This window comes from Xenopus laevis, chromosome 8L (assembly GCF_017654675.1).
Source record: "Xenopus laevis strain J_2021 chromosome 8L, Xenopus_laevis_v10.1, whole genome shotgun sequence".
Classification (NCBI taxonomy): domain Eukaryota; kingdom Metazoa; phylum Chordata; class Amphibia; order Anura; family Pipidae; genus Xenopus; species Xenopus laevis.
In genome coordinates, this window is record NC_054385.1 from 17,990,828 (window position 1) to 18,015,313 (window position 24,486).

At 38.7% G+C, this 24,486-nt stretch overlaps 1 protein-coding gene across 8 annotated transcripts in view; it reads right to left on the bottom strand.

Annotated features, from left to right (window-relative positions):
* nr6a1.L (nuclear receptor subfamily 6 group A member 1 L homeolog) overlaps positions 1-20,196 on the bottom strand; it is a 169,325-nt gene extending 149,129 nt beyond the window's left edge. For 3 of the 8 annotated variants that reach the window (XM_041572495.1, XM_041572494.1, XM_041572493.1), the window contains exons 1-2: positions 19,975-20,032; positions 5,962-6,048 (exon numbers count right to left, since the gene is read on the bottom strand). In XM_041572495.1, the coding sequence (XP_041428429.1) occupies positions 5,962-6,048; positions 19,975-20,017 (130 nt within the window). In that variant the 5' untranslated portion in view covers positions 20,018-20,032. Of the gene's footprint in view, positions 1-5,961; positions 6,049-19,974 lie in introns of all 8 variants that reach the window. The other 5 variants (XM_041572498.1, XM_041572499.1, XM_018229562.2 and 2 more) reach the window with 3 other exon arrangements.
* Between the last annotated feature and the right edge of the window lie 4,290 nt (positions 20,197-24,486).

Consider the following 24,486-nt stretch of genomic DNA (forward strand, 5'->3'; position numbering starts at 1 on the left):
CACAGGTCAGCATGTTCATGGCAAACTTCTATTTATTGGGTTTGGCAAAAATAATCTGCAAAGTGATACAGGGCACCTTTAAAATATTGAATAATTTCAGATGCAGAATTGTGGGAAGTTGCAAATCAATCTTAATTAAGGTGGCCATACATGATAAGATCTGCTCCTGGGCAAACATAGAGCCTTTAATTACATTCGGGAGATGGTGGTCTGTGCTGGGTTTAGTCCGTTACAAGGAAACTTCGGGGAAACGAAGCGCTCCGATTGCCATTCCGCCGGCGATTTAAAGTCTAGCCGGCGCGTGTGTCTCCACGTGTGTCTCTGCCCTAATGTGCCTTCACTTTTATCCTATATGTGATTGTTTATACACTTCTACTCTCTCTTCCCAAGTTCCTCTCTTTTTTTCTTATGCCATTTTCTTCTTTCATCACACAGAGTTGTCCAATTTTGGCAACTGCCTGAAATGCAGTTTTTTAGCACTTTTTGGTGGCGTTTCATTCTTTTCCTTAGATTGTTACAGTGCTACATACCCAGTTCAGTACCTACTCCAAATGAAAGCTACATACCCATTTCCGTACATACTCCAGTTCCATACATACCCCTAACCTAAACCTTCTTTTTGCTGATGTCAAGGAAATCAACTTTTTCCAGTAGCCCAACACATCCTTTCCATTCACAGTAGCATAATGTGACGTTAGCATGAAAATAAGGCATTGTTTCATTGCCTCTTTGAGCAACAGCTCATACTCACCTCTCAATGATGGATTGGTTTCCTAGCACAGGGAAAATGATTGATGGTTTTCCAGGAATGGAATCCCACTGAGTGACTCTCACATGTGCCTTAATCACCACGGAGATTTCAAATTCTCTTTGGTTTATCATTTAATTAGTACCCAAAGAAAGCAAAACCACAGTAGTGCAAAGCAGCAGCAAATGACTTTATTCTAAGATTTGTCACAAATTAACAGCTTGTACCTCAGAGAAGGCTCTCACACCCAGCATGATATTTATTGTGACTAGAACTAGACTTTTTTGCAAATAATGATATTATTACATTTGCAGTTAAAGGATAAGTAAACCTTTAAAACAAGTGAATGTAAAATTGATGTGAGTGCTATTCTAAGCACTTTTGCCATTTACATTCATTGTTTATTTTCTTTTTATTCAAAGATATTAAGGTGTGCTGTTAATATGAATGAAGTTTATTCCAACAGCACCACCCGCTGGTCAGTTTCTGACTAGTCTAACAACCAAGTAGTCAAGGAACTTGTCAGGAGAAATAAAGAGGCTGCTCTGATGTTCTTCTGCTTAAGAAATAAAATAGAAACCTTTCTCACATTTTTCCTAAGCAGAAGAACATCAGAGCAGCCTCTTTCTTTCTCCTGACAACTTCCTTGACTACTTGTGGTCAGACTGGTTAGAAACTGACCAGCAGGTGGTGCTGTTGGAACAAAAGTCATTCATATTAACAGCCCATGTATCCCTTGATATCTTGGAATAAAAAGAAAATAAATAATGAATGTAAATGACAAAAGTGCTTAGAATAGTCTCATCAATTTTACAATCACTCATTTTAAAGGTTTACTCCTTCAAGTTTGTAAGGTTTTCTAATGTAAAAATATGTTTGTCCCACATATATTTCTAAATGTAATCATTTTATAAACTCTCAAATGATTATTATTATTATTATTATTAATTGGCCGTATTAAGTCTCCACTTTCTGCATACATAGACTGTACTATTTGTCAAATGCATCATTTGACTTCATAACATCACTCGCCAATGAGCAAGGCATTCCAAGTCCTTCAATTAGGTAACAAAACACAGAATTTATATCTACCTTTAAAATATACCCATAGAGGTTTAAGTCACCAATGAGAGAGGTTTTGACACAAACACCAAGCTGACCTCTAATATTATTATAAAATACACAAAAGCCATGACTATCTTGTTAATTATATCCTTTTAAACGGTGAGTACTGACGTCATCAGTTATAAACGGTGAGTAGTGATGTCATTTCTGTCACATGACTCACTGAAACTTGTGTATTATAATAAATAAAGTACCCCTTGTTGCAAAATACAGTGATCTGAAGCTGAACCTTTGGCATTGCCAGAAAATGCCGAAATGCATGCACACATCAACCGATCACTGCAAATTTTTACTTTTGTATAGAGTTCAGATGTGGTTCAGCCATCTTGTATTTTGCTAAATCTGAATCCAACTAAAAAAAGGCTCCCATTTTGGCTAAATTTCAAACTGAATCTGGGATTCAGTGCATCCCTAATAATATTAGTGTAGGAATCAGTAGTATGAGAGAATGGATGTTCTGGATATTTTTCAAGGCAATGTATCTCTATCAATGCAGCTACAGCTGTACTTACTAGTGACACATGATCAAGTCCAAGCTGTAGAATGTTGCACATTTACAGAATATTTTCAAAGAAATGTTTTCTGCTCACTAAGTCCCGAAAGTTTCAACTGTTTTACTGTGCTTACCAGAAAATATAAAAACTAAATAAATAAGAAAGTCACAGGAACAGCTGTACTCACAAATAGTCAATCAATCAGGGTATCAGGTCAGTGTGATTGGCACTGTGCTGGATCAATACAGACACCGTTTCTCCAGCAGCAGCTGTAAAAACCATTAACTCATTAAGAGACATGATTAATTGAATCACTGAAATAGTTCTTATATGAAGCAGCAACATTCTGTTTGTACATTAGTTGCTTTTAGGTATAGGCACAGATGGAGGTTTCAGGCTCAGTATTCAAGTTGCAGTGTGCTCCAGTGCATTTGGTTACAGCATCTTTACATCAAGATGAATGTTTAGGGGCTGGACACATGCAAGTTTCAATCTTAGGCAATGGCACACTAGGTTAGCTTATTTACGTGGTGGTCGGCTTTTTTAAAACCTGAGCTGCGTTTCTGTGCCGGAAAATGCATGTGTATCCATGCCCGTAGACCTGTACCACATGGGAAAAAATGGATCAAGATATGAGCTCAGATTGGACTGACTAGTACGAAAGAAAACCACAGCTCAATATCATACCTCTGTATATGTCACCTTAAAAGCAAATGATACCATTAGCTATTAGGGTTAATGGAAATGAGAATTCTGCAGTGGGGCTGGTAGCAGTTATATCAATGCATGTGTGGGTCATGGATCAGGTCTAGGTATAGAGAACTCTATACACAGGCAGTTAAAGGGATACTGTTTTTTTTTTTCAAAACACACCAGTTAATAGTGCTGCTCCAGCAGAATTCTGCACTGAAATCCGTTTCTCAAAAGAGCAAACAGATTTTGTTAGATTTAATTTTGAAATTGGACATGGGGCTAGACATATTGTCAGTATCCCAGCTGCCCCCAGTCATGTGACTTGTGCTCTGATAAACTTCAGTCACTCTTTACTGCTGTACTGCAAGTTGGAGTGATATCACCCCCAGCAGCCTAACGACAGAACAATCGAAAGGTAACCAGATAGCAGCTCCCTAACACAAGATAACAGCTGCCTGGTAGATATAAGAACAGCACTCAATAGTAAAATCCAGGTCCCACTGAAACACATTCAGTTACATTGAGTAGGAGAAACAACAGCCTGCCAGAAAGCAGTTCCATCTGTGCTGGCTCTTTCTGAAAGCACATGACCAGGCAAATATGACCTCAGATGGCTGCCTACACACCAATATTACAACTGAAAAAATACACTTGCTGGTTCAGGAATGAAATGATATATTGTAGAGTGAATTATTTGAGGTGTACAGTGTAATTTTGAAATAAAAACTACATAAAAACTCATAAAAATCATGACAGAATCCCTTTAAGCTGATGACTAGGTCTAAAGATGCAGATACAATTTGCCCATCTATATCCAACTTAAGTTTATTAGTATTCAGGCATATAAGAATAAGTGGCGGGGATCCTATGAGCAATACTGTAGTTCAACAACATCGAGAGGGTCCCAAGTGGCCACTCTGTGAATACAACTGTCCGAGGGGATGCCATGACAGAATAATGGAACCACAGAGCCATCAGGCAAAGCAGCAGGCAGCAGAGTGAGACAATTCATACAGACAGGCACAAAACTCCAAGGAAACCTTACACCTCCGATAGAAACAGACAAACAGAGGCTGAAATATAACCTACTACTGCCATCTGTGGTCTGTGTATGGACAGAGAGTCAGGGATTGTGTAACATAAACCATGCTTACTTCTCTAAAGTAAAAAAAAAAAAAAAGTTGGGCATCTACATGTTCTACTACAAAATCACCAGGGAAAATAAATGAAATCCAGCAATAGTCCAGCATGAAAACAAACATTCTAACAACATCATATTCCGATTTTATTTATATTCAAGTAAATGCTCTCCATATTGATTTACGCTAGTGTAGTGATACCCAACCAGTAGTTCATGAGCAACATTTTGTTCTCCAACCCCTTGGATGTCACTCCCAGTGGCCTCACACCAAGTGCTTAGTTTTGAATTACTGATTTGGAGGCAAGTTTTTGTTGCATAAAAACCACATGTACTGCCAAACCTCGTGTAGGTTTACAGTCCACATAGGGGCTACCAAACGGCTAATCACAGCCCGTATTTGGCATCCCAGGAACATTTTTCATGCTAGTTTTGCTCCCCATCTGAATGTTGCTCACGGGTTCAAGAGGTTGGGGATCCTTGTTCTAGAACAGGGATCTCCAACCTTTTGAACCCGTGAGCAACATTCAGAAGTAAAAGCGGTTGAGGAGCAACGCAAGCATTAAAAATGTTCTTGAGGTGCCAAATAAGTGCTGTGATTGGCCATTTGGTAGCCAATATGTAGAATGTCAACGTACATTGAGGGTCTGTTTGGCAGTGCTCCTGGTTTTTATGCAACCGAAACTTCCTTCCAAGCCTGGAATTCAAAAATAAGCTCCTGCTTTGAGGCCACTGGGAGCAACATCCAAGGGGTTGGAGAGCAACATGTTGCTCACGAGCTACTGGTTGGGGATCACTGTTCTAGAATGCCCGGTGGCCAATGCATTATATCACGCCTACTCTTGCTCTACGCTTACAGTGGATGCGGCACCCTGGTGATTGTAGTCAGGTCCAAGAGCAACATCAATCACTTTGTACCAGTAACATCAATAATTTCCCTTTATGGTGGCTTCATACAGGTCAAATTGTGTTTGTGGGGCTAACATGAACCGAACCTACAATTGGAGATGTTTATAGGATGGCTTTTCTACACATTGTGGTGGGCTCATGATTGCTCCTGTGGTCCCTGAGCAGCACCCAATTCTATGTGCTCTAATTATTCATCCTTATCAGTTCTGTGCAATGTTTGGGCAACACAATGTATACCTAGAACCAGCACAGAAATAGTCAGCTCCAGTTAACTTGGCAGATCTGGCTAAATGGTCAGCTTTCAGTTCAAAACAAAGTAAATGTCGAGAGGAAAAGATTGAGGGAATATGCTCACCAAACGATGCGGATCAATCTAGTTCCTCTTTGGCACTACATCTAATTGAGAAAATACCATATCCTTTTGCAAACAAATCAGCATGAATCTTCAAATATAACATACTTCATTGGTACATTCTAAAAACACATAAATCCCGAATGGGCACAGAGAGATCCAAAGATCTCTCTCAGCTTTGAAGGAATAACATCAAAAACTTGTACAAACATGGGACCTGGGGTTTGCCGGATAACAGATGTTTCCATAGTTTGGAGCTTCAAACCTTAACCTTACTATAAAATCATGTAACATTAAATAAACCGAATAGGCTGGCTTTGCTTCCAATAAGGATTTAAATTAAGGATCTTAGTTTGGATCAAGTACAGAGAAAAATAATTTTTGTAAAGGAATACATTTATAAAAATTTGGATTATTTGGATAAAATGGAGTCTATGGGAGATGGCCTTTCTGTAATTCGGACCTTTCTGGATGACCGGTTTCCAGATAACAGATCCCATACCTGTATGTGGCAGTGGCCTCAATCCATTCAAGGAGAAAAACACAATTTCTCTGCTCCTCTCATAGACATGAATGGGACATTCACTGCCTATGAAAGACACAAAAGTGGTTAAGTGAGGAATATTCAGTTTTATATCACAGAGTCTGTCATAAGCAGTGCATTTCCCATTCAAATCACTGTAAAGTAACTGCAGGTGGGTTAGGGTATTCTGATCAGTTGTCATGCAGGATCACAGCTGTCAAAATGCTAAATATATTGATAGCCCAATATCATTGGGAGTCTTTAAGCAAATAGATCCAGACAAGGGAGCTTTGGCACCCAAAACAAAGGTTGCAATCTATGAATCCCCCCAAACATGGAACTACCGCATTATTACCTGCTATTGATATTTCATTGGGTTTGGACAATAAAACTGCAATAAAAACATTTTGAAACTGACCACCACAAATGCACCCAAGACAGGTGACTCTGTTTTTATGAATAATTCCTTACAGAGACAAACATGACAGCTCTACCTGTAAGTATACATTCACCCATACAAAGAAGGAATAATTTTTGCACTAAATATCTATGGTTATATACTTTACACTGCTTGATTTACAACACACAGTATTAGCCAACCTACAGAAATGCAGAGTCCTTGCAAAACAGAAGTATATACATTTGCTGAAAGTATTAGTTGAGATTGTAAAAAAAAATAAATGAAAATTTAGCAACTCTAGGCTCTAATCAGAGAATGGCAATACAAGCAGGATGCTTATTCTGTCCAGGGGGCATTGTTTTGCAAGTGAATCCTCTCGGGACAACAGCAGGACTGGACCCCTCCTGATAAAGTCATTATCTTATTAAGCCTTTGTGACTTAAGCTGCTCTTTTTAATTAACAATCATTTACATAATGAACAGAATGCAAGGGTTTCTGCAGCTGCATCCAATGAGGGGTCTGACATTGCCCCTGGACTTTTTTTTATATTTCTTTCATACAATAGTATATACCAATATTTTTAAGGTGAAATATATGGGCAATGTAGGCATAGGAAAGTGTTACACTGTGGCTCATGAGCTTTCAGTGGGGGCAGGTCAGAACTTGTGCAGCTGGGTGTTTATACAAAGGCTTATAGCCTCACAAGGGAACCAGGGTGGTTGGGGGGGGTTACAAGGAGCCAAAAAGTCAATTTACCTTGCAATAATGAAGAGGAACCCTTCTTGTAACAGAAGGTACTTTGGTGTTTTAGGGCCCCGGACTAACATTCGGTTTTTTGGCGAGGTCTGTTTTAAAAAATCTGACCTCCACATAAATAAGCTAGCGTAGTGTGCCATTGCCTATATTTGAAACCGTTTAGCGTATTTACGCAGAAGTTGGCTATATTTTTTTTAAACCCGCACCGCGTTTCCGCGCGGTAAAACCTCACAGTGTCCAGGGCCTAGGACTATTGCACACAAGAGTTTGTCCTACATTCTCCTGTGATGTATTTTTGTTATTTGTTCTACCCCAGCATATGTTGCACCTTATTTGCTGCAATAATCAAATTAAGTTACCTGTTCCTGTGCACCAGAAATACAGTCTAATGCAGGGATCCCCAACCTTTTGAACCTGTGAGCAACATTCAGAAGTAAAAGGAGTTGGGGAGCAACACTAGCATGCAAAATGTTCTTGGGGTGCCAATTAAGTGCTGTGATTGCCCATTTGGTAGCCCCATGTGGATTGTAAAACTACATTGAGGCTCTGGCAGTGAACCTGGTTTTTATACAACCAAAACTTGCCTCCAAAGCAATGGAAAGAGCAGAGCACTTGACAGGAAAGGCCAGCTGCTTAAATATATACAAATATGGCGCCTTTGGATGAGTAGTTTGGACTGTACCGTCTCCCTTCCCTCGGATGGCAATTTAATACCCAATGTAATTAACCACTCCTGGGTTACTAAGCCTAGTTTGAGCACAGGGTGGCCACATTAACATTATCATTAACAGCAACTTTGGGACACAGCCACAGTAATCTCTACGAGGTTTATTATACAATGCATGGTCAATTGTATGCCTGATTGTACTCCTATGCCTTTTTGTTTTATTTCCTTGTGTTATTTTTCTTTCTAATAAAACTTCTTTGAGCAAAAAAAAACTTGCCTCCAAGCCTGAAATTCAAAAATAAGCACCTGCTTTGTGGTCACTTGGAGCAAAATGCTGCTCACAAGCTACTGGTTGTGGATCACTAATGGTTTCTCTTTGGGAATCTGACCACAGCCAGACTAAGCGCAAGAGTGGGATTTGTGGTGCCCCCAACCCACTTCACGGTCCAACACCACCATTTCCCCCCACACACAGAGCTGCTAACATGAAAAGTTTAGAGACAAGAAACTGACCCAATGATGAGTCTCTGAAACAGTTCTGCCCTGCATACTTTCACGAAAATATATTTTCCTCCCTCAGCAGATGGCACTGCTGCCCAACCCCTAGTTCCAGCCCAGAATCTGACACATGCCAGTCATAATGAGAGCTATCATAAATAACAAATTATTCTGCAAACCCAACATGAACTGGAATTTAAAAAATGATGCTCAGCAGCTTATGGACTCGGATTCCAAACAACGTCCTAGGAAAATTACAACCCTTTGCAGTTATGGGGCAGTGAAAATAAAGACACAAAAACGACTGGCATTTTGCAACTAAGGGTAAAACTAACTTGGTAAATTGTTTCTGTGGCTATTTTTTTTGTTTTATAATGTTTAGGCCCTGGACACATGGTGCATCTGCAGGAGGAAATTGTTATTAAGTATAAGGGTAAGGTCACACGGGGCGATTTGGGGAGATTTAGTCGCCTAATCGCCTCGTCTTTGTGGCGAGCAATTTCCCCAAATGCATTACCACTGTCTTCCGCCGGCTATAATGAAAAGTCGCCTGCGGCATGGAACATGCGTCGCTTCTTATTCCGAAGTCGCCCGAAGTTTCCTTGCGAGGTTTATACAAAGAACATACAGAATTACATAATAGCAACAAGTAACCGATAGTTTGATTCAGCATTTGGCACTATCTGAAAGTTTGTATATGTTGACCCTGTGTCTGTATGGGTTAGTTACTCTGGTTTCCTTCCATTCTTCAAAAACATACAGGCAGGTTAATTGGCTCCTGATAAAACTGACCAGGGGTAGTTTTTTTAAATTAAATTTGGCCTCTGATAATTGTTCCTACTAGTTTCCTACCAGGCACATTTTATATATCCTGTTGTACCTGGTAATGTAAAGGTACTTCTATGTAAGAGATGTTTGCATTCAGAAGTGCAGATATGGTACAGGTGTGGGACCTTTAATCATTCAGGACCTGTGGTTTTCTGGATCTTTCCGTAATTTGGATCTTCTTACCTTATGTCTACTAAAAAATATAGTGTAAATATTAAATAAATCTTAGTTTGGACTAAGTTCAATGTACTGTTTTATTATTACAGAGAAAAAGGAAATACTTTTTAAAAATTTGGATTATTTGGATAAAATGGAGTTTATGGGAGATGGCCTTTCCATAATTCGGACCTCTCTGGATTATGAGTCTCTGGATAATGGATCACATAACTGTATCTATTAACCGGAACTGTTAAAACTGGGGCTTTCTGCATAAAGTGTCCCTTTGAAATACTATACTTTAAGGCTACTAAAAAAACAATCAACATTAAAAAACCCAATAGAATTGTTTTACCAGCAACATGGATTTATGCACGTTTAAAAAGGTACTTTTTTTATGACAGAGAAAAAGAACACTGCAATTGTGCTGAAAACAGAACGCTATGGAAGATTCCTGTATTTTGGAACTACCTAGTTAACCGGTTTCCGAATAATAATCACCTAGACATTGTTTCACTAACATTTGATTTATATGGTTGTTCTGACTTGAAGCAAGATGGTCCCTACTACATGAACCAAACCATACCTCCCAACATTTTGGAAATGAAAAGAGGGACAAAAAAGTTGGCACGCGTAACACAGCAAAAAATTTTTGACCACATCCATTTTTGTGGCCACCCCTTATTACCATGTTCATTTTACAAAATTTGGCAGGTTTTGAATGTATGAAAATCTTTGTGTTTTTTTTCCAGTTATTACAGTTTTGCTAATGAAGGGGAATTGCTCTTTAAGCTGTGAGTCAAACTTTTCCCAGGGGACCTGTTATCTTATATTGTTACAATTACTTATTTGCTTATCTCAAAATTGTTACAAAAGTATCTTTTCTTCTGCTGCGGCTGTTCTGGGCTTAGAAACTTTGTTTCTTTTTCTGGCTGTCAGTGCAGAGCGGGACTTTCCCGCACAAATGAGGGACTGCGGGTTGAGCTGCCAAATAAGGGACTGTCCCTCTGGGACGGAGGTATGCCAACCCAATGCATACAGTTCAATGAGCAGAGTTCAATATCTCTGCAGGTTTACATTTACAGAAACTATATTTTTACTTACATTGTAAAACAGTGTTCGTCTGAGTTTTTTTTAGCCAGTCCATTCTTGAAAAGTCCAACCCTTTATACATGGCCCGACCCAAACATGTTGGTAAATATGTTCTGCCAATGACTGCATCACCTCCAAACCAAAACAGCATATGTGGGCCCTTACTTCCCAGTGTACATATCCTGAACAACATTACAACGGAGAAAATGGCTGTCTATCCAACATCATTAACTGATTTATCAGCAGCAAGTTACGCAACTCATGGCGAGTTAAAAGCTCATGGGCATGAGAAAAGCTGTTGTACCAATACCAGAAAGTAGAATCAAAAACATTAAAATATTTATAGAAAATGGCTACGAAATTTAGCGAAATTAAAAAGAAAAAAAAAACTTTGTAAAAACATGAAATTATTTACAGGATATTATAAACATTAAACTACATTGATAAATAACATCCCATCTCACGCTCTTTGCATTCACTGTAGGGGCATTCTCCATAAGTGTCATAAGCAAAACATCATCTTTTGTGACGTCTAGCAGTGATGGTAGATCTCATTTACACAAAGGGGCAGATTTACTAAGCTTGAGTGAATAGTTCAAACCCAAAAATATTCGAATTTCAAAGTAATTTTTTGGGTACTTCGACCATCGAATTGGTTGAATTCAATCGAATTTGATTGAATCGAATGATTCGAACGATTCGAAGTAAAAATCGTTCGACCATTCGATAATCGAAGTACTGTCTCTTTAAAAAATCCTTCGACTCAATACTTCACCAAATAAAAGTTACCGAATCGAATGTTAGCCTATGGGGACATTGCAGGTTTTGGGCACTTTTTATGATGGAATAAAAATCATTCGATCGATCGCTTAAAATCGTTCGAATAGTTTGATTACAAGGATTTTATCGTTTGAGCGAACGATTTTTATTTGATCGTTCGATTGAACCATTTGTGCTAAAATTCTTCGAATTCGATATTCGAATTCGAAGGATTTTACTTCAAGGGTCGAATTTGAGGGGTTCTTAACCCTCAAAATTAGACCCTTGATAAATCTGCCCCAGAATGTCTTGGTCAAGGCAATAACAACAACAGAAACTATTATATATATATATATATATATATATATATATATATATATATATATATATTATATATATATATATATATATAGATGGGAAGGTATATTCGGTGTACAAAGTGTGCACAGAAGAAAAAAAGAAATAACATACACATAATATTTGTACCTACATTGCCTTGCAATGAATGTAGAATTAAGGCTAATACATAGGGGGTTATTTACTCAACTCGGAAAAAAACTTTCTTATAAAATCAAACTTTTAAAAAATCACAAATGTATTAAACCCGGGGATGGAAAAGTCAGAATCTGGAAATCTGGAAATCTGGCATTTTAGACCTGTCAATGTTGCATATAAGTCAATGGGAGAAGTCCCAATTATTTTTTCATGTGCGTTGGGTTTTGGGCAATACCCCGAAGATTTTGGAGTTTTCGAGCAAGAAGCATAAGAAATCGTGAAATTCGGATGAAACATAAAAAAAAAAAAAAATCGCGAAAATCTGATTTTATTTTCCCCTGCAAAGCAAATTTTCGGGAAAATGTAAATATAAATAATTGTAAAAAAACAGAGCAGATTTGATGGAGTTTGTGGCAGAAAATCCTGAGATAAATTCAGACTTTTATAAATAACTCCCATAGTGTCACTAGGGTACTTCACCCTACCAACCAGTGGCTTGAATGAAAGAAGGAAAGATAATTTGAAATGGTCCCACAAAGAATGATACTGTAAGAAATGTAAACTAAATAAAATATAGCCTCACAATCTCCTTGCCCCTAGCAACTACTTTAGAAGAGAGGTAAACAAATCAAAATCTTTAAAATAAAATTGACTTGAAAATACTTGCAAGTTATATTGGCAAGAAAATTATTTTCTAGATTCAGCTCTCAAATTCAATGAGATGAGCTTAAAGAGCTTGCAAAATGACATTTACTTACAATTATCCATCAACCTCATTTAAATGTCTTCCTGTTATTTCAACACTGGGCAAATCCATTCTAACCAAACACCGTCACATTTCCTCTTAGCATAGTTTATTTGTTCACTTTAAAATCAAATTTGTTATAAAAACTAAAATACATTTAAATTTGATTAAGAAAGAAGTATATATTTTTAGTTTGCTATACTATCAGATTTCATATACCAGTAGAAAACACAAAGCAATTTATGTTGTACATTTAACTAGACTATTTGATTGATCGCCCTGAAAGGCTCAGTGTTAGGGGAATAGGTTTTATATACATGCATAAACGTGGGAATGGTTTTATAGGCTTTACAAAGCATGTTTAATTTTCCTGGGTGCTGTAATTTTATCATATTACACTGATATATAATCTATTTCTCAGCCCATTAAAGTTTTCTGACAGTGTTGATACCGTTTCAAAGATCCATTTCAAGGGTTTGTAATACTTCAAACACATCCTCAAATTACAAGGTTCCAGGAATTAATGACTCACCGGGGTCATTGCTCATAGCCGACATTTGAAAGGGGATTTTGCAATAATCCCAATTTCCACAACTAGCTTTTGTTTGCGGCTTTCCCATCAATTGCCTTTTTGACGGACATTAATCAAAAAGGATACATTATTAAGGAGCGGTTAAAATGTCAATACTGTTCGCCATTAAAGTTTTAGAGAGTTGACAATATCATATTCTTCCAATCCTCGTTCAAATATACTTCTTACCTACACAAGATGTGCACAAAAATTGCATCGGCACTTTAAAATACAACTACAGTGACTCCAATTATTTATTATTTCCAATAAATCCATCACTAGTGGCATGCTGAATTAAGTCATTCCGCATTTATAAAAGTGCTTTAGAATGATCAAGGAAACAATTCTATAACTAGAGTAAATCTGACATATAGGGGCAGATTTATCAAGGGTCGAATTTCGAAGTGAAAAAAACTTCGACCATCGAATAGGGTAGTCCGACATTCGAAGTTGAATGATTTTTAAGATAGTACGATCGTAGTTCGATTTAATTGTACGATTTTACAAAAAAATCCTTTGACTTCTCAAAACTTAGCCAAATACTGGCTGTGGGTTCTAGGAGGTCCCCATAGGCTAACATAGCAATTCGGCAGGTTTAAGGAGGCGAAGTGTCAAAGTTTTTTTACAGAGACAGTACTTTGATTTTCGATTGGTCGAATTTGTGAAGTATTTTCAATTCGAATCGAAGTTGAATTTGGCCTATTCGATGGTGAAAATTCACTTTGACCCTTAGTAAATGGGCCCCGTAATATATTTTAGTCATGTGTGAACATTAATATCTCATTATTGTGGACCCTCAATCCGAGTCATAGTTCACACCAGTCATTTAGAGCTTTAGCTTTTTTTTTAGATGTTTATATGGTGTAAACCCATAGAAAGTAATTCGCTATTTGCAACTTTTTCTTTTTTAATAATCATTTGTTTTACATCCATCCATCAAATGTAACCTACAACATTGTTACTGTAAATGCACCGTTTGCAGGAGAACTAAAGTAAACAATAAAGTTCAGGAAAGAGTCTGACTTCATTTTAGGTGTAAATATCTGTAAAATATAATATCCAAGTTCAACTCTATGGGGCAGATTTATCAGCATTCGATAATGTGGGATTTTTGGTGATTTGAGAAAAAACATGGGGTACAAAATACAAATGGGAATATACTGGAAAAGTCATAATTTATTTAAGAAAATAAGCCAACTTTTTTTTAGCTATGGAACTCAATAGATATTGTCTCAAATGTATTTTATTTATTAGCGTAACAGTTTTTAAAACCATTCAGCATTTTCAGCTTCATTAAAAATGTATCAACCGAGTTTTCGTGCAATTTTTTTCCGCCGTTAAATGTGACCATAACTGCTCTGATTTTTTTTTCCTCCTAAATATGCTCATGCTAAGAACGCGCGATGAAACATGGCTGCAGAAAAAAAGCTGGGTGAGTTTTGCCATTTTTTTTTTTCAATGTGTTTTTTTCTGGAACTTGAAAATTGCTAAATATGCCTTCATTTATCATTCACAATTATATATTTGTCCCCAATGTTTATTAATATTATTATGATTATAATGGCAGCAATAAACTGGCCACATCTTATAGGAAAGCAGAGATTAAAACGGATTTTTTTTAAACACAACTTTCTTGAGAGATATCATGGCGTTGTATATAAAGGAGAAATGTCAATTCCATTCCAAGACAAACAAATAAATAAGCAGTGGCACTGTTACATCTCTGGGAGTGCATTACCCTTTGTATAACGAAGCCCCGTTCTATTGCTTTAGCTAATTGCTCCAGGATCTGTCCAAGTTCAAAAGTTCACCTTTTACGACACCCACAAAGCTTTGCACACATCACCAATAAAAATATCCTTTTTACACACTCAACCAGCAGAAAGGATCTGAATTTAAAAGAAAAACAGAATCTTTAATGAGTGATACACAGTGTCGGATTATCAGGAGATACAAATCTGGGGCTACAGAAAATAGTTTCTTTGTAGCTTTAAAATAAAAGAACACATAATTCCAATTATCTCTGCAATATTTATACATTCAGCTATAGTTTCGAAAGTTATTTTTAAATTGCAATAGAATCTTTATCACATTTCTGTTCTTTGGTTCTGACAGTTGAAGCAATTTAGCAGAAGTCATTTCTCCACCAGGTCTGCTAATCAGCTATATTGTTGCAGGAGTCAGAGCCAGGGAATATAAGTGATTGGACTAAGGGTAGGACTACAAGGACGTTTTCGGCGCGATCCGACACGCTGCGACAAAACTCAGGCGTCAAATCGAATGCGATGGAAATAAGGTAAGTGAATGCATTGTCGTATGAGGTTGCAGCGTTGATCCGTCACGACTGTCGGATGCTGCACGCTGCGTCTGCATCCGACAGTCGTGGCGCGTCGGATCAACGCTGCGACTTCATTTGACATTTCTATCTCTTACCATTTTGTTGCAGCGCGTCAGAAAACATCCGCGTAGTCCTACCCTAATACTACTTTCAATAGCAATTACATTCGCAAATAAAAATCCTGGGACATTTTTAATTAACACCCATGGGGCAAATTTATTAAAGGGCGAAGTGGCTAAGGCTGGCGAAAATTCCACAGCGTGAGGTCATTTTGTCACTTCGCCGATTTACTAATGGTTGCTGGCGTAATTTCGCTAGCGAAGGAGATAGACTCTGGCGCAACTTTGACAGGCGAATTTTCGCTCTGGCGAAAGAACGTAACTACGCAAATTCACTACGTTTTTGATTTTACTGACCATTACCTCTATCGCCAGAATTGCCTTCGCCACCTCAGACCAGTCAAAGAGCAATGAAGTAGATATGACTTACTTGAAATTTTGGCGTCTTTTCATTTTTTTAGGGTGATAAAGATCGTAAATTTTTTTTTAAGGGTAACCGGCTTCCCCCCTACTTTTCCTAACATATGGCACATAAACTATACACTGAGCTCATGTGTAGGGCAATATAACAACAATTTTCTTTTATTAAGGTTCCCTGGGCTTGTGTAATGTAATGTATTTGCTGCAACATATACGTCCATTGAAATTTAATTTCCCTGCCATATGCAAATTAGCCAACGCTATCGCAACTTCGCTTTACTAGCTGAATTAACACTAGCGCAACATTACAAAACTTCAGAACTTAGTGAATTAGCGTTGCCTGAGCGAAGTTTCATCTGGCGAAGTGTGGCAATTGTGACGAAGCCGTCGCTGGCAAATTTTCGCCGGTTAGTGAATTTGCCCCATAGAATTCCATTCTCTTTCATATGCAAAAATGAATTTTTGGGGGGGGAGGGGAGATCCTTTAATAAAAATTTCATACAATAATACATTATCTATTGCAAATGTGCAATGGTCTTCACTCATACATTCGATATTCTAATTTTCACATTTTTTTTCAAATTCAAATCGAATTTAGACTATTCCCTAGTTAATAGCTAGGAATTCGATTTTTATTTTTACTTAGAATTTTTAAAACATTCAAAACAAGTTAGATATTTATATAAACACACGGAATGCTACCATTACATACCTTTTCTCACATGGACACAAGACTGTAGGGCATCTAAGATTATTTATTTGCAGAATCTGTGTTTGCCTTTTGACAACTGGAAGTCAGTGAAAAGGTGAATTCAAACTACCCCCCACTGCTGATCCCACTTTTGCCAAATCTCACAATGTAATTATAAGCATTTTTTTTTTTTTAACGGCCAAGTGCAGCTGTAATTGTGTAAATCAAAAACAATGACAATTAAGGGGCCCATTTACTAAGGGTTGAAGTGAATTTGAAGTGAATTTTCAAATTCAAAAACTTCGAAATTCAAACAAATTTTTGGGTACTTCAACCATCGAATAGGCCAAAATTCTAATTGAATTGAAAAAACTTTGAATATTCAACCATTCGAAAATCGAAGTACTGTCTCTTTAAAAAAGTTTGATTTCAAATCTTCACCACCTTAAACCTGCCGAATTGCTATGTTAGCCTATAGGGACCTCCTGGAACCTATAGCCAGTATTTGGCTAAGTTTTTAGAAGTCACGTTTTTTTTTTTGTAAAATCGTTCGATTCGAACGATTTAATCGATCGATCAAACGATTTTTACTTCAAATGAAAACGGCCGTTTTTCGATCGAAAAAATACTTCCACTATCAAAGTATCAAATTCGATGGTTAGTAAATGTGCCCCTAAGTGAAGTTAATAAGTCGTGATGTGTTAAGTCCAGTCTAACAAGCCATATACAGTAGAACCCCCATTTTAAGGTTTTCAGGGGGCCAGAAAAAAATGGTGTAAAATCCAGGAAAATTTAAAATCAGGGAAATGTATTATACATAATATATACGTGGGACCACAAAACAACAATGTAAAATGAAGGGAAACTTAAAATCAGGGGATGTAAAATTGAGGTTCCACTGTATATGCTTATAAAAGGGCAGACATAACACATAAACAGGTACAGGTAGGGAGTCTTATCTGAAAACCTTTTAACCAAAATACTCCAACTGCATTTTTTAACAGTGCCCTAAACCATTTCTAATTTTTGTATCAATTATTCTCTGTCCTTTGTACTTGGGATAACCAAGCAAGGAGAAATGGTTATAGCACGCAGCCCCAAACAGCCCAGGTCACAAGCATTCTAGGTTACAGATCCCCGACCTGATATGTATGAGCAACCTGTGGCTCTAATGTTGCTAAAATCAAATCTCTCGCAGAATCATCTCATAGACCTTGGTTGAGAAGCACAGCTTCGAACAAATAAAAAAAAAACCCTGCCTACAGATTATGAACTGTCGCAGGAAGACATTCCAATTCAATTATACAAAATGCCACAGCATAAAAAGTGTCTTGTTAAGATATTCTCTATATATACCACTGCATAAACAGGTTCCTCTAACACTTAAGCTCTCAAAAGACCCGGTCCGGTGTCGCCGGTTCTCCTTAATTCTCCTGTTCCGTATAACCAAGACTCTGCGCTTACAAGTACCATGATTTAGACCTCTCCTGGAGCAGTCACACACCTACTTTATCAGTCCCTGAGCTCCTAACAAAGCACTTTCATTTTTCATACCACTAATGAATAAGGACCACTGCCATTACCCTCACTATCACTCAGAATTCCCTATAAATCCATATGGCATCACTCATCCTTGTAACAGCCCTTCCCTATATCCAACAGTTACAATCATCCATTATTGTACTTAAACACCGTCATTGCCATTTCCCACTTCCGACATTCCTCATCTATTAGGGGCACATTTACTTAGCTCGAGTGAAGGAATAGAATAAAAAATACTTCGAATTTCAAAGTATTTTTTTGGCTACTTCAACCATTGAATTGGCTACTTCGACCTCCCACTACGACTTCGAATCGAACAAATCGAACTATAAATCGTTTAACTATTCGACCATTCGATAGTCAAAGTACTGTCTCTTTAAAAAAAACTTTGACCACCTACTTCGCCACCTAAAACCTACTGAGCATCAATGTTAGCCTATGGAGAAGGTCCTCATAGGCTTTCTAGCCAATTTGGGATTGAAGGAAAATCGTTTGATTGATGGATTAAAATCGTTTGAATCGAACGATTCAAAGGATTTTAATCCATCGATCGAACGATTTTTCCTTCGATTGTTCGATCGCAGGAATTGCGGCAAATTAACTCTCGATATTCGACCAATAGTAAATGTGCCCCTTAATGTCTGATACATACTATTCTTTATAATGCCTATGCTTATCCATTATATTAAATTGATATGACCCCCTTAATTCCCTCGGCGCGATCCCTATTTGCTTCCCCTCACTTAAAGGAACATTTTAGGAACATTGTAGGAATAACAAAGAACTTTCTTGTGCAATAAAAGAAACATAATTCCAAATGTTATACTGATGGTGCCCAGTACCAAGTATTCTGCTCAGTAAACATTATACCAATTTTAATAAATATACCCATTTTTAATGTACAGAAGAACCCCCGGTTTGTTTTTTTCAGGGGAACAGAAAAAAATGGCGTAAAGTCCAGGAAAGTGTAAAATCAGGGAAATGTATTATGCATAATATATAGGTGGGGCCGCAAAGCAACAAACAATAAGGGGAAACTTAAAATCAGGGGATGTAAAATGGGGGTTCTACTGTATTTCAATGATGGTTCACCTTTGAGGTAGCTTTTATTATGTTATAGAATGGCCAATTCTAAGCAACTTTTCAATTGATTTTCATTATTTATTTTTTATAGAGATTTGCCTTTTTCTTCTGACTCTTTACAGCTTTCAAATGGGCGTTGCTGATCCCTTATAAAAAAAACAAATGCTCCGTAAGGCTACAAATGTATCGTTACTTTTTATTACGGATCCTTCTATACAGACCCTCTTCTATTCATATTCCAGTCTGTTATTTAAACCAATACATGGTTGCTAGGGTCATTTGGACCCTAGCAACCAGATTGCTGGAATAGGAAATTGCTGAATAAAAAGCTAAATAACTCAAAAACCAAAAATGCTAAAAAATGAAAAGCGATTGCAAATTGTCTCAGAATATGCCTCTCTACATCATACTAACAGTTATCCCAACAAACCAAGCCGTATGCCTATTTAAAACTATTAAAAAAAAAACCCATATGCATTTGTTTGATGCTTCTATGAAATCGGTGATAATAAATATTTCAAATAAAGACCCACACTAATCCAAAATGAACATCATGCGCAATAAAAGAAAATGATCATTCTAAGCAGCTTTCCTAAAAAAAAAAAAAAAAAAACTTTGAAAAACACTGGAAAAATTGTTATTAATAAATTTTTTTTTTTTTTTCATTAGGCAAAAAAATGTATTTTGGGATTTCCCTTCCTTTGTAGGATTGGGATGAGTGGTGTGAGTGCTGCACACACAGGTATAGAATGGACAGTAGGAATAGTATAAGTTCAGTACAGTGACTCTCATGTCACACCTCCCAGTACCTGTAATTCCAATAATAACGCAACTCCTATAGGTTACAGCATCCCCTGCCTTCTCCACCGTCACACCCATTGTGCCACTCACCAGTGGAATCCATGAGCCCGTTTGTGCCCGTCTCTACCTCCATGCCGAGAAGCTTGACTACTAGCGGCCGCTCAGCTGCTCCATCCTCCGGGCACAGTCAGCCTTCCCTGCCAGCAGCAGTCAGGTGGGCGGGAACCTGACATCAACACGCCCAGCGTGCGCAGCGCGGGGCATCATGGGTAGCGTAGTCTCTGCTGTGGCTCTTGGAAAGAGCATCAATATGTGGGCTAAGCTTATACACAAAGCGGACACCTAGCTCTAATTTTAGTCTCTGTTTACCATAGTAGAAGACAAATATAAACTATATTCTACTCGAGTCACTGTAGTGTTCGGCAGAATATCAGCTTACATGTGGACAATTAAGTTTTCTAGTCAGGGCATGGACCCAACCTAAATTGCAAACATAGGGGCAAGTTTAGTAAAGTGCCAAGTGACTAAGGAGGGCAAAAATTTAGATACTCACTACTTCGCAGATTTACTAACAGTTGATGGCGTAACTTCGCTACCGAAGGAGATAGACTCTAGCGCAGGCATGTCCAAAGTGCGGCCCTTTATGAAATTTACACTGGCCCTCAGCCTCCATCATGAAATTTATAATAATGCGGCCCGCCAGCATAGTTCGATCAGGAATCACGTAGATCAGGCATGTCCAAAGTGCGGCCCTTTATCAAATTTACACTGGCCCTCAGCCTCCATCATGAAATTAATAATAATGCGGCCAGCCAGCATAGTTCGATCAGGAATCACGTAGATCAGGCATGTCCAAAGTGTAGCCCACGGGCCAATTGCGGCCCTTTATCAAATTTACAATGGCCCTCAGCCTCCATCATGAAATTAATAATAATTTGACCCGCCAGCATAGTTCGATCAGGAATCACGTAGATCAGGCATGTCCAAAGTGCGGCCCTTTATCAAATTTACACTGGCTTTCAGCCTCCATCATGAAATTAATAATAATGCGGCCCGCCAGCATAGTTCGATCAGGAATCACGTTAATCAGGCATGTCCAAAGTGCAGCCCACGGGACAATTGCAGCCCTTTATCAAATTTACACTGGCCCTCAGCCTCCATCATGAAATTAATAATAATGCGGCCCGCCAGCATAGTTCAATCAGGAATCACGTAGATCAGGCATGTCCAAAGTGTAGCCCACCGTCCAATTGCGGCCCTTTATCAAATTTACACTGACCCTCAGCCTCCATCATGAAATTAATAATAATGTGGCCCGCCAGCATAGTTCGATCAGGAATCACGTAGATCAGGCATGTCCAAAGTGTAGCCCACGGGCCAATTGCGGCCCTTTATCAAATTTACAATGGCCCTCAGCCTCCATCATGAAATTAATAATAATTTGACCCGCCAGTATAGTTCGATCAGGAATCACGTAGATCAGGCATGTCCAAAGTGCGGCCCTTTATCAAATTTACACTGGCTTTCAGCCTCCATCATGAAATTAATAATAATGCGGCTCGCCAGCATAGTTCGATCAGGAATCACATAGATCAGGCATGTCCAAAGTGTGGCCCACGGCCAATTGCGGCCCTTAATCAAATTTACACTGGCACTCAGCCTCCATCATGAAATTTATAATAATGCGACCCGCCAGCATAGTTCGATCAGGAATCACGTTAATCAGGCATGTCCAAAGTGCAGCCCACGGGACAATTGCAGCCCTTTATCAAATTTACACTGGCCCTCAGCCTCCATCATGAAATTAATAATAATGCGGCCCGCCAGCATAGTTCGATCAGGAATCACGTAGATCAGGCATGTCCAAAGTGTAGCCCACCGTCCAATTGCGGCCCTTTATCAAATTTACACTGGCCCTCAGCCTCCATCATGAAATTTATAATAATGCGGCCCGCCAGCATAGTTCGATCAGGAATCATGTTAATCAGGCATGTCCAAAGTGCAGCCCACGGGACAATTGCAGCCCTTTATCAAATTTACACTGGCCCTCAGCCTCCATCATGAAATTAATAATAATGCAGCCAGCCATCATAGTTCGATCAGGAATCACTTAGATCGGCCATATCCAAAGTGCGGCCCTTTATCAAATTTACACTGGCCTTCAGCCTCCATCATGAAATTAATAATAATGCAGCCCGCCAGCATAGTTTCATCAGGAATCACGTAGATCAGGCGTATCCAAAGTGCGGCCCTTTATCAAATTTACACTGGCCTTCAGCCTCCATCATGAAATTAATAATAATGCGGCTCGCCAGCATAGTTCAATCAGGAATCACGTAGATGTAGCAATAATATTTGGGCACATAAGTGAAATGATCTGCCACTTGGTCTATACTGCTGTCTGTGTGCTGAAGGTGTTAGCAATAGACACGTACTGGAACGTAGTGACGCATCACTCTCGCATACGTCTTTAGTTTACTGTACTGTCACGTCAGAATGTCTATAGCACCTTCAGCACTAGAGAAGTATGCAAGAGCAGCGCGTCACTACGTGCCAGTAAGTGTCTATTACTAACACCTTCAGCACACAGACAGCAATATAGACCAAGTGGCAGATCATTTCACTTATGTGCCCAAATATTACCACTACGGCTACATGTTTCCTTGTTTAAATGCGTTAAATGGTGTTAATGGTTCGAAGAATGTCGGGCTAAATGGTCGGCCCCCACACAATTTCACCTCACCAAATCTGGCCCTCGTTGCAAAAAGTTTGGACACCCCTGCTCTAGCGGTACTTCGCTACCTAATGCCTGGCAAAGTTGTGCTCTGGCGAATGGATGTAACTACGCAAATTCACTAAGATGCGGATTTTACTGAACATTACCTCTTGCGCCAGAATTGCCTTCACCACCTCAGACCAGGCGATAGAGTAGATAGGACTTCTTCAAAAAATAGTTGAACATTTTCCCAAAAAAAGCTAGCGTCTTTTCCTTTTTCAGGGTGATAGGCTGAAAAAGAGGGGGTACCCAGCTTCCCCCCTACATTTCCTAACATATGGCACATAAACTATACACTGGTCTCATGTGTATGGCAATATAACAACTTTATTTTATCTTATTAAGGTTTCCCAGGCTTGTGTAGTGTAATGCATTTGCTGCAACATATACGTCCATTCAACTTTAACTTCCCTTCCCACCGTATGCAAATTAGGCAACGCTAGCGCAACTTTGATTCAATTTGCGCAGTAACGCTAGCACAACTTTGCCAGCAGTTGGCGCCCTTGGATTTTAGTGAATTAGCGCTGTCCTGGCAAATCTACAACTGGCGAAGTGTTGTGCTGTGAGCAAAGCTGTCGCTGGTGAATTTTCGGAGGTTAGTGAATTTGCCCCAAAGAGTGAACATTCAGTTGCCATGGTCACTAACCTGGAATTTCTGGTTAGTGCCATCTTGCCTTGTCTCAGAAATCAATGGGCCCCATGCAACAACATTTCCTGGGCCCTTCCCACCACCGAGGGCCCCACACCACAGTAAAAAGCCACACAAACATGGGCGCTAAAACATAAATGCTAAAAACCCATTGGTGGCCAGGGTCCCCCAACAAGTTAATAAAAACAATTGGTGGTCAGGGGCCCCCATAAAAGTTAAAAAAAAAAACTTCATTGGTGGCCCCTACAAGTTAAAACACCCATTAGCAGCTAGGGTCCCCCCTACAACAACAAAAAAACAATTGGTGGCCAGGGGCCCCCATATAGTGTTGCCACCTGCCCGGTACTTTACCGGCCTGGCCGGTAAAAATTATGCTTGGTGCCAATGGTATTTAAAGAAAAAAAGGCCAGAAATATAGAAAGACCGGTATTTTTTTTTCTAGAAAAGGTGGTAACCCTATCCCCATAACAGTTAGAAAACTTAATTGGTGGTCAGGCCCCCACTAGGGTTGCCACCAGGCCGGTATTTTACCAGCCTGGTCGGTAAAAATGATGGTAAAAAAAGATATATATATATACACCAATAGTTTCCAGACACGCACTCCCTTTAGTGAAAAAATTAAATTTTTATTGTTGCATAGTATCAGTATCCAACGGTTCAGTCCCCATTCAGACCTTTTTCAAGGATGATGACATTTTTTCACTAAAGGGAGTGCTGGTCTGGAAACTATTGAAGTATACATGATTACCGTGCACCCCTACTTTTACCTAAATCGGCCTTGGAGTGCTGATACTCATTGGAAAGTTATAAATATATATATATGTATGTATGTATAAAAAAAAAACATTGGTAGCAAGGGTCTCTCCTTACAGGTTGAAAAAAACATTGGTGGCCAGGGGCCCCATAGAAAATTCTAAAAATAAAACATTGGTGGCCAGGGGTCCATAGAGGATTAAAATGGTGGGCAGGGATTTCATTAAAAAAAACAAAAAAACCCATTGGTGTTCAGTGGAACTTACCTCAGGTTATTTCTTCCTTGTTCTTGGCTATGGCGGCTTTTGCTTTGATGGCTTCATCTTTGATGGCTTCAGTTGGTTTCAGATAAGTTCACCATAACTAAAGACTTTCTCCAATTACTTTCTATTTTCTATGTGTGACTGGTTTTTTAATACTGAAG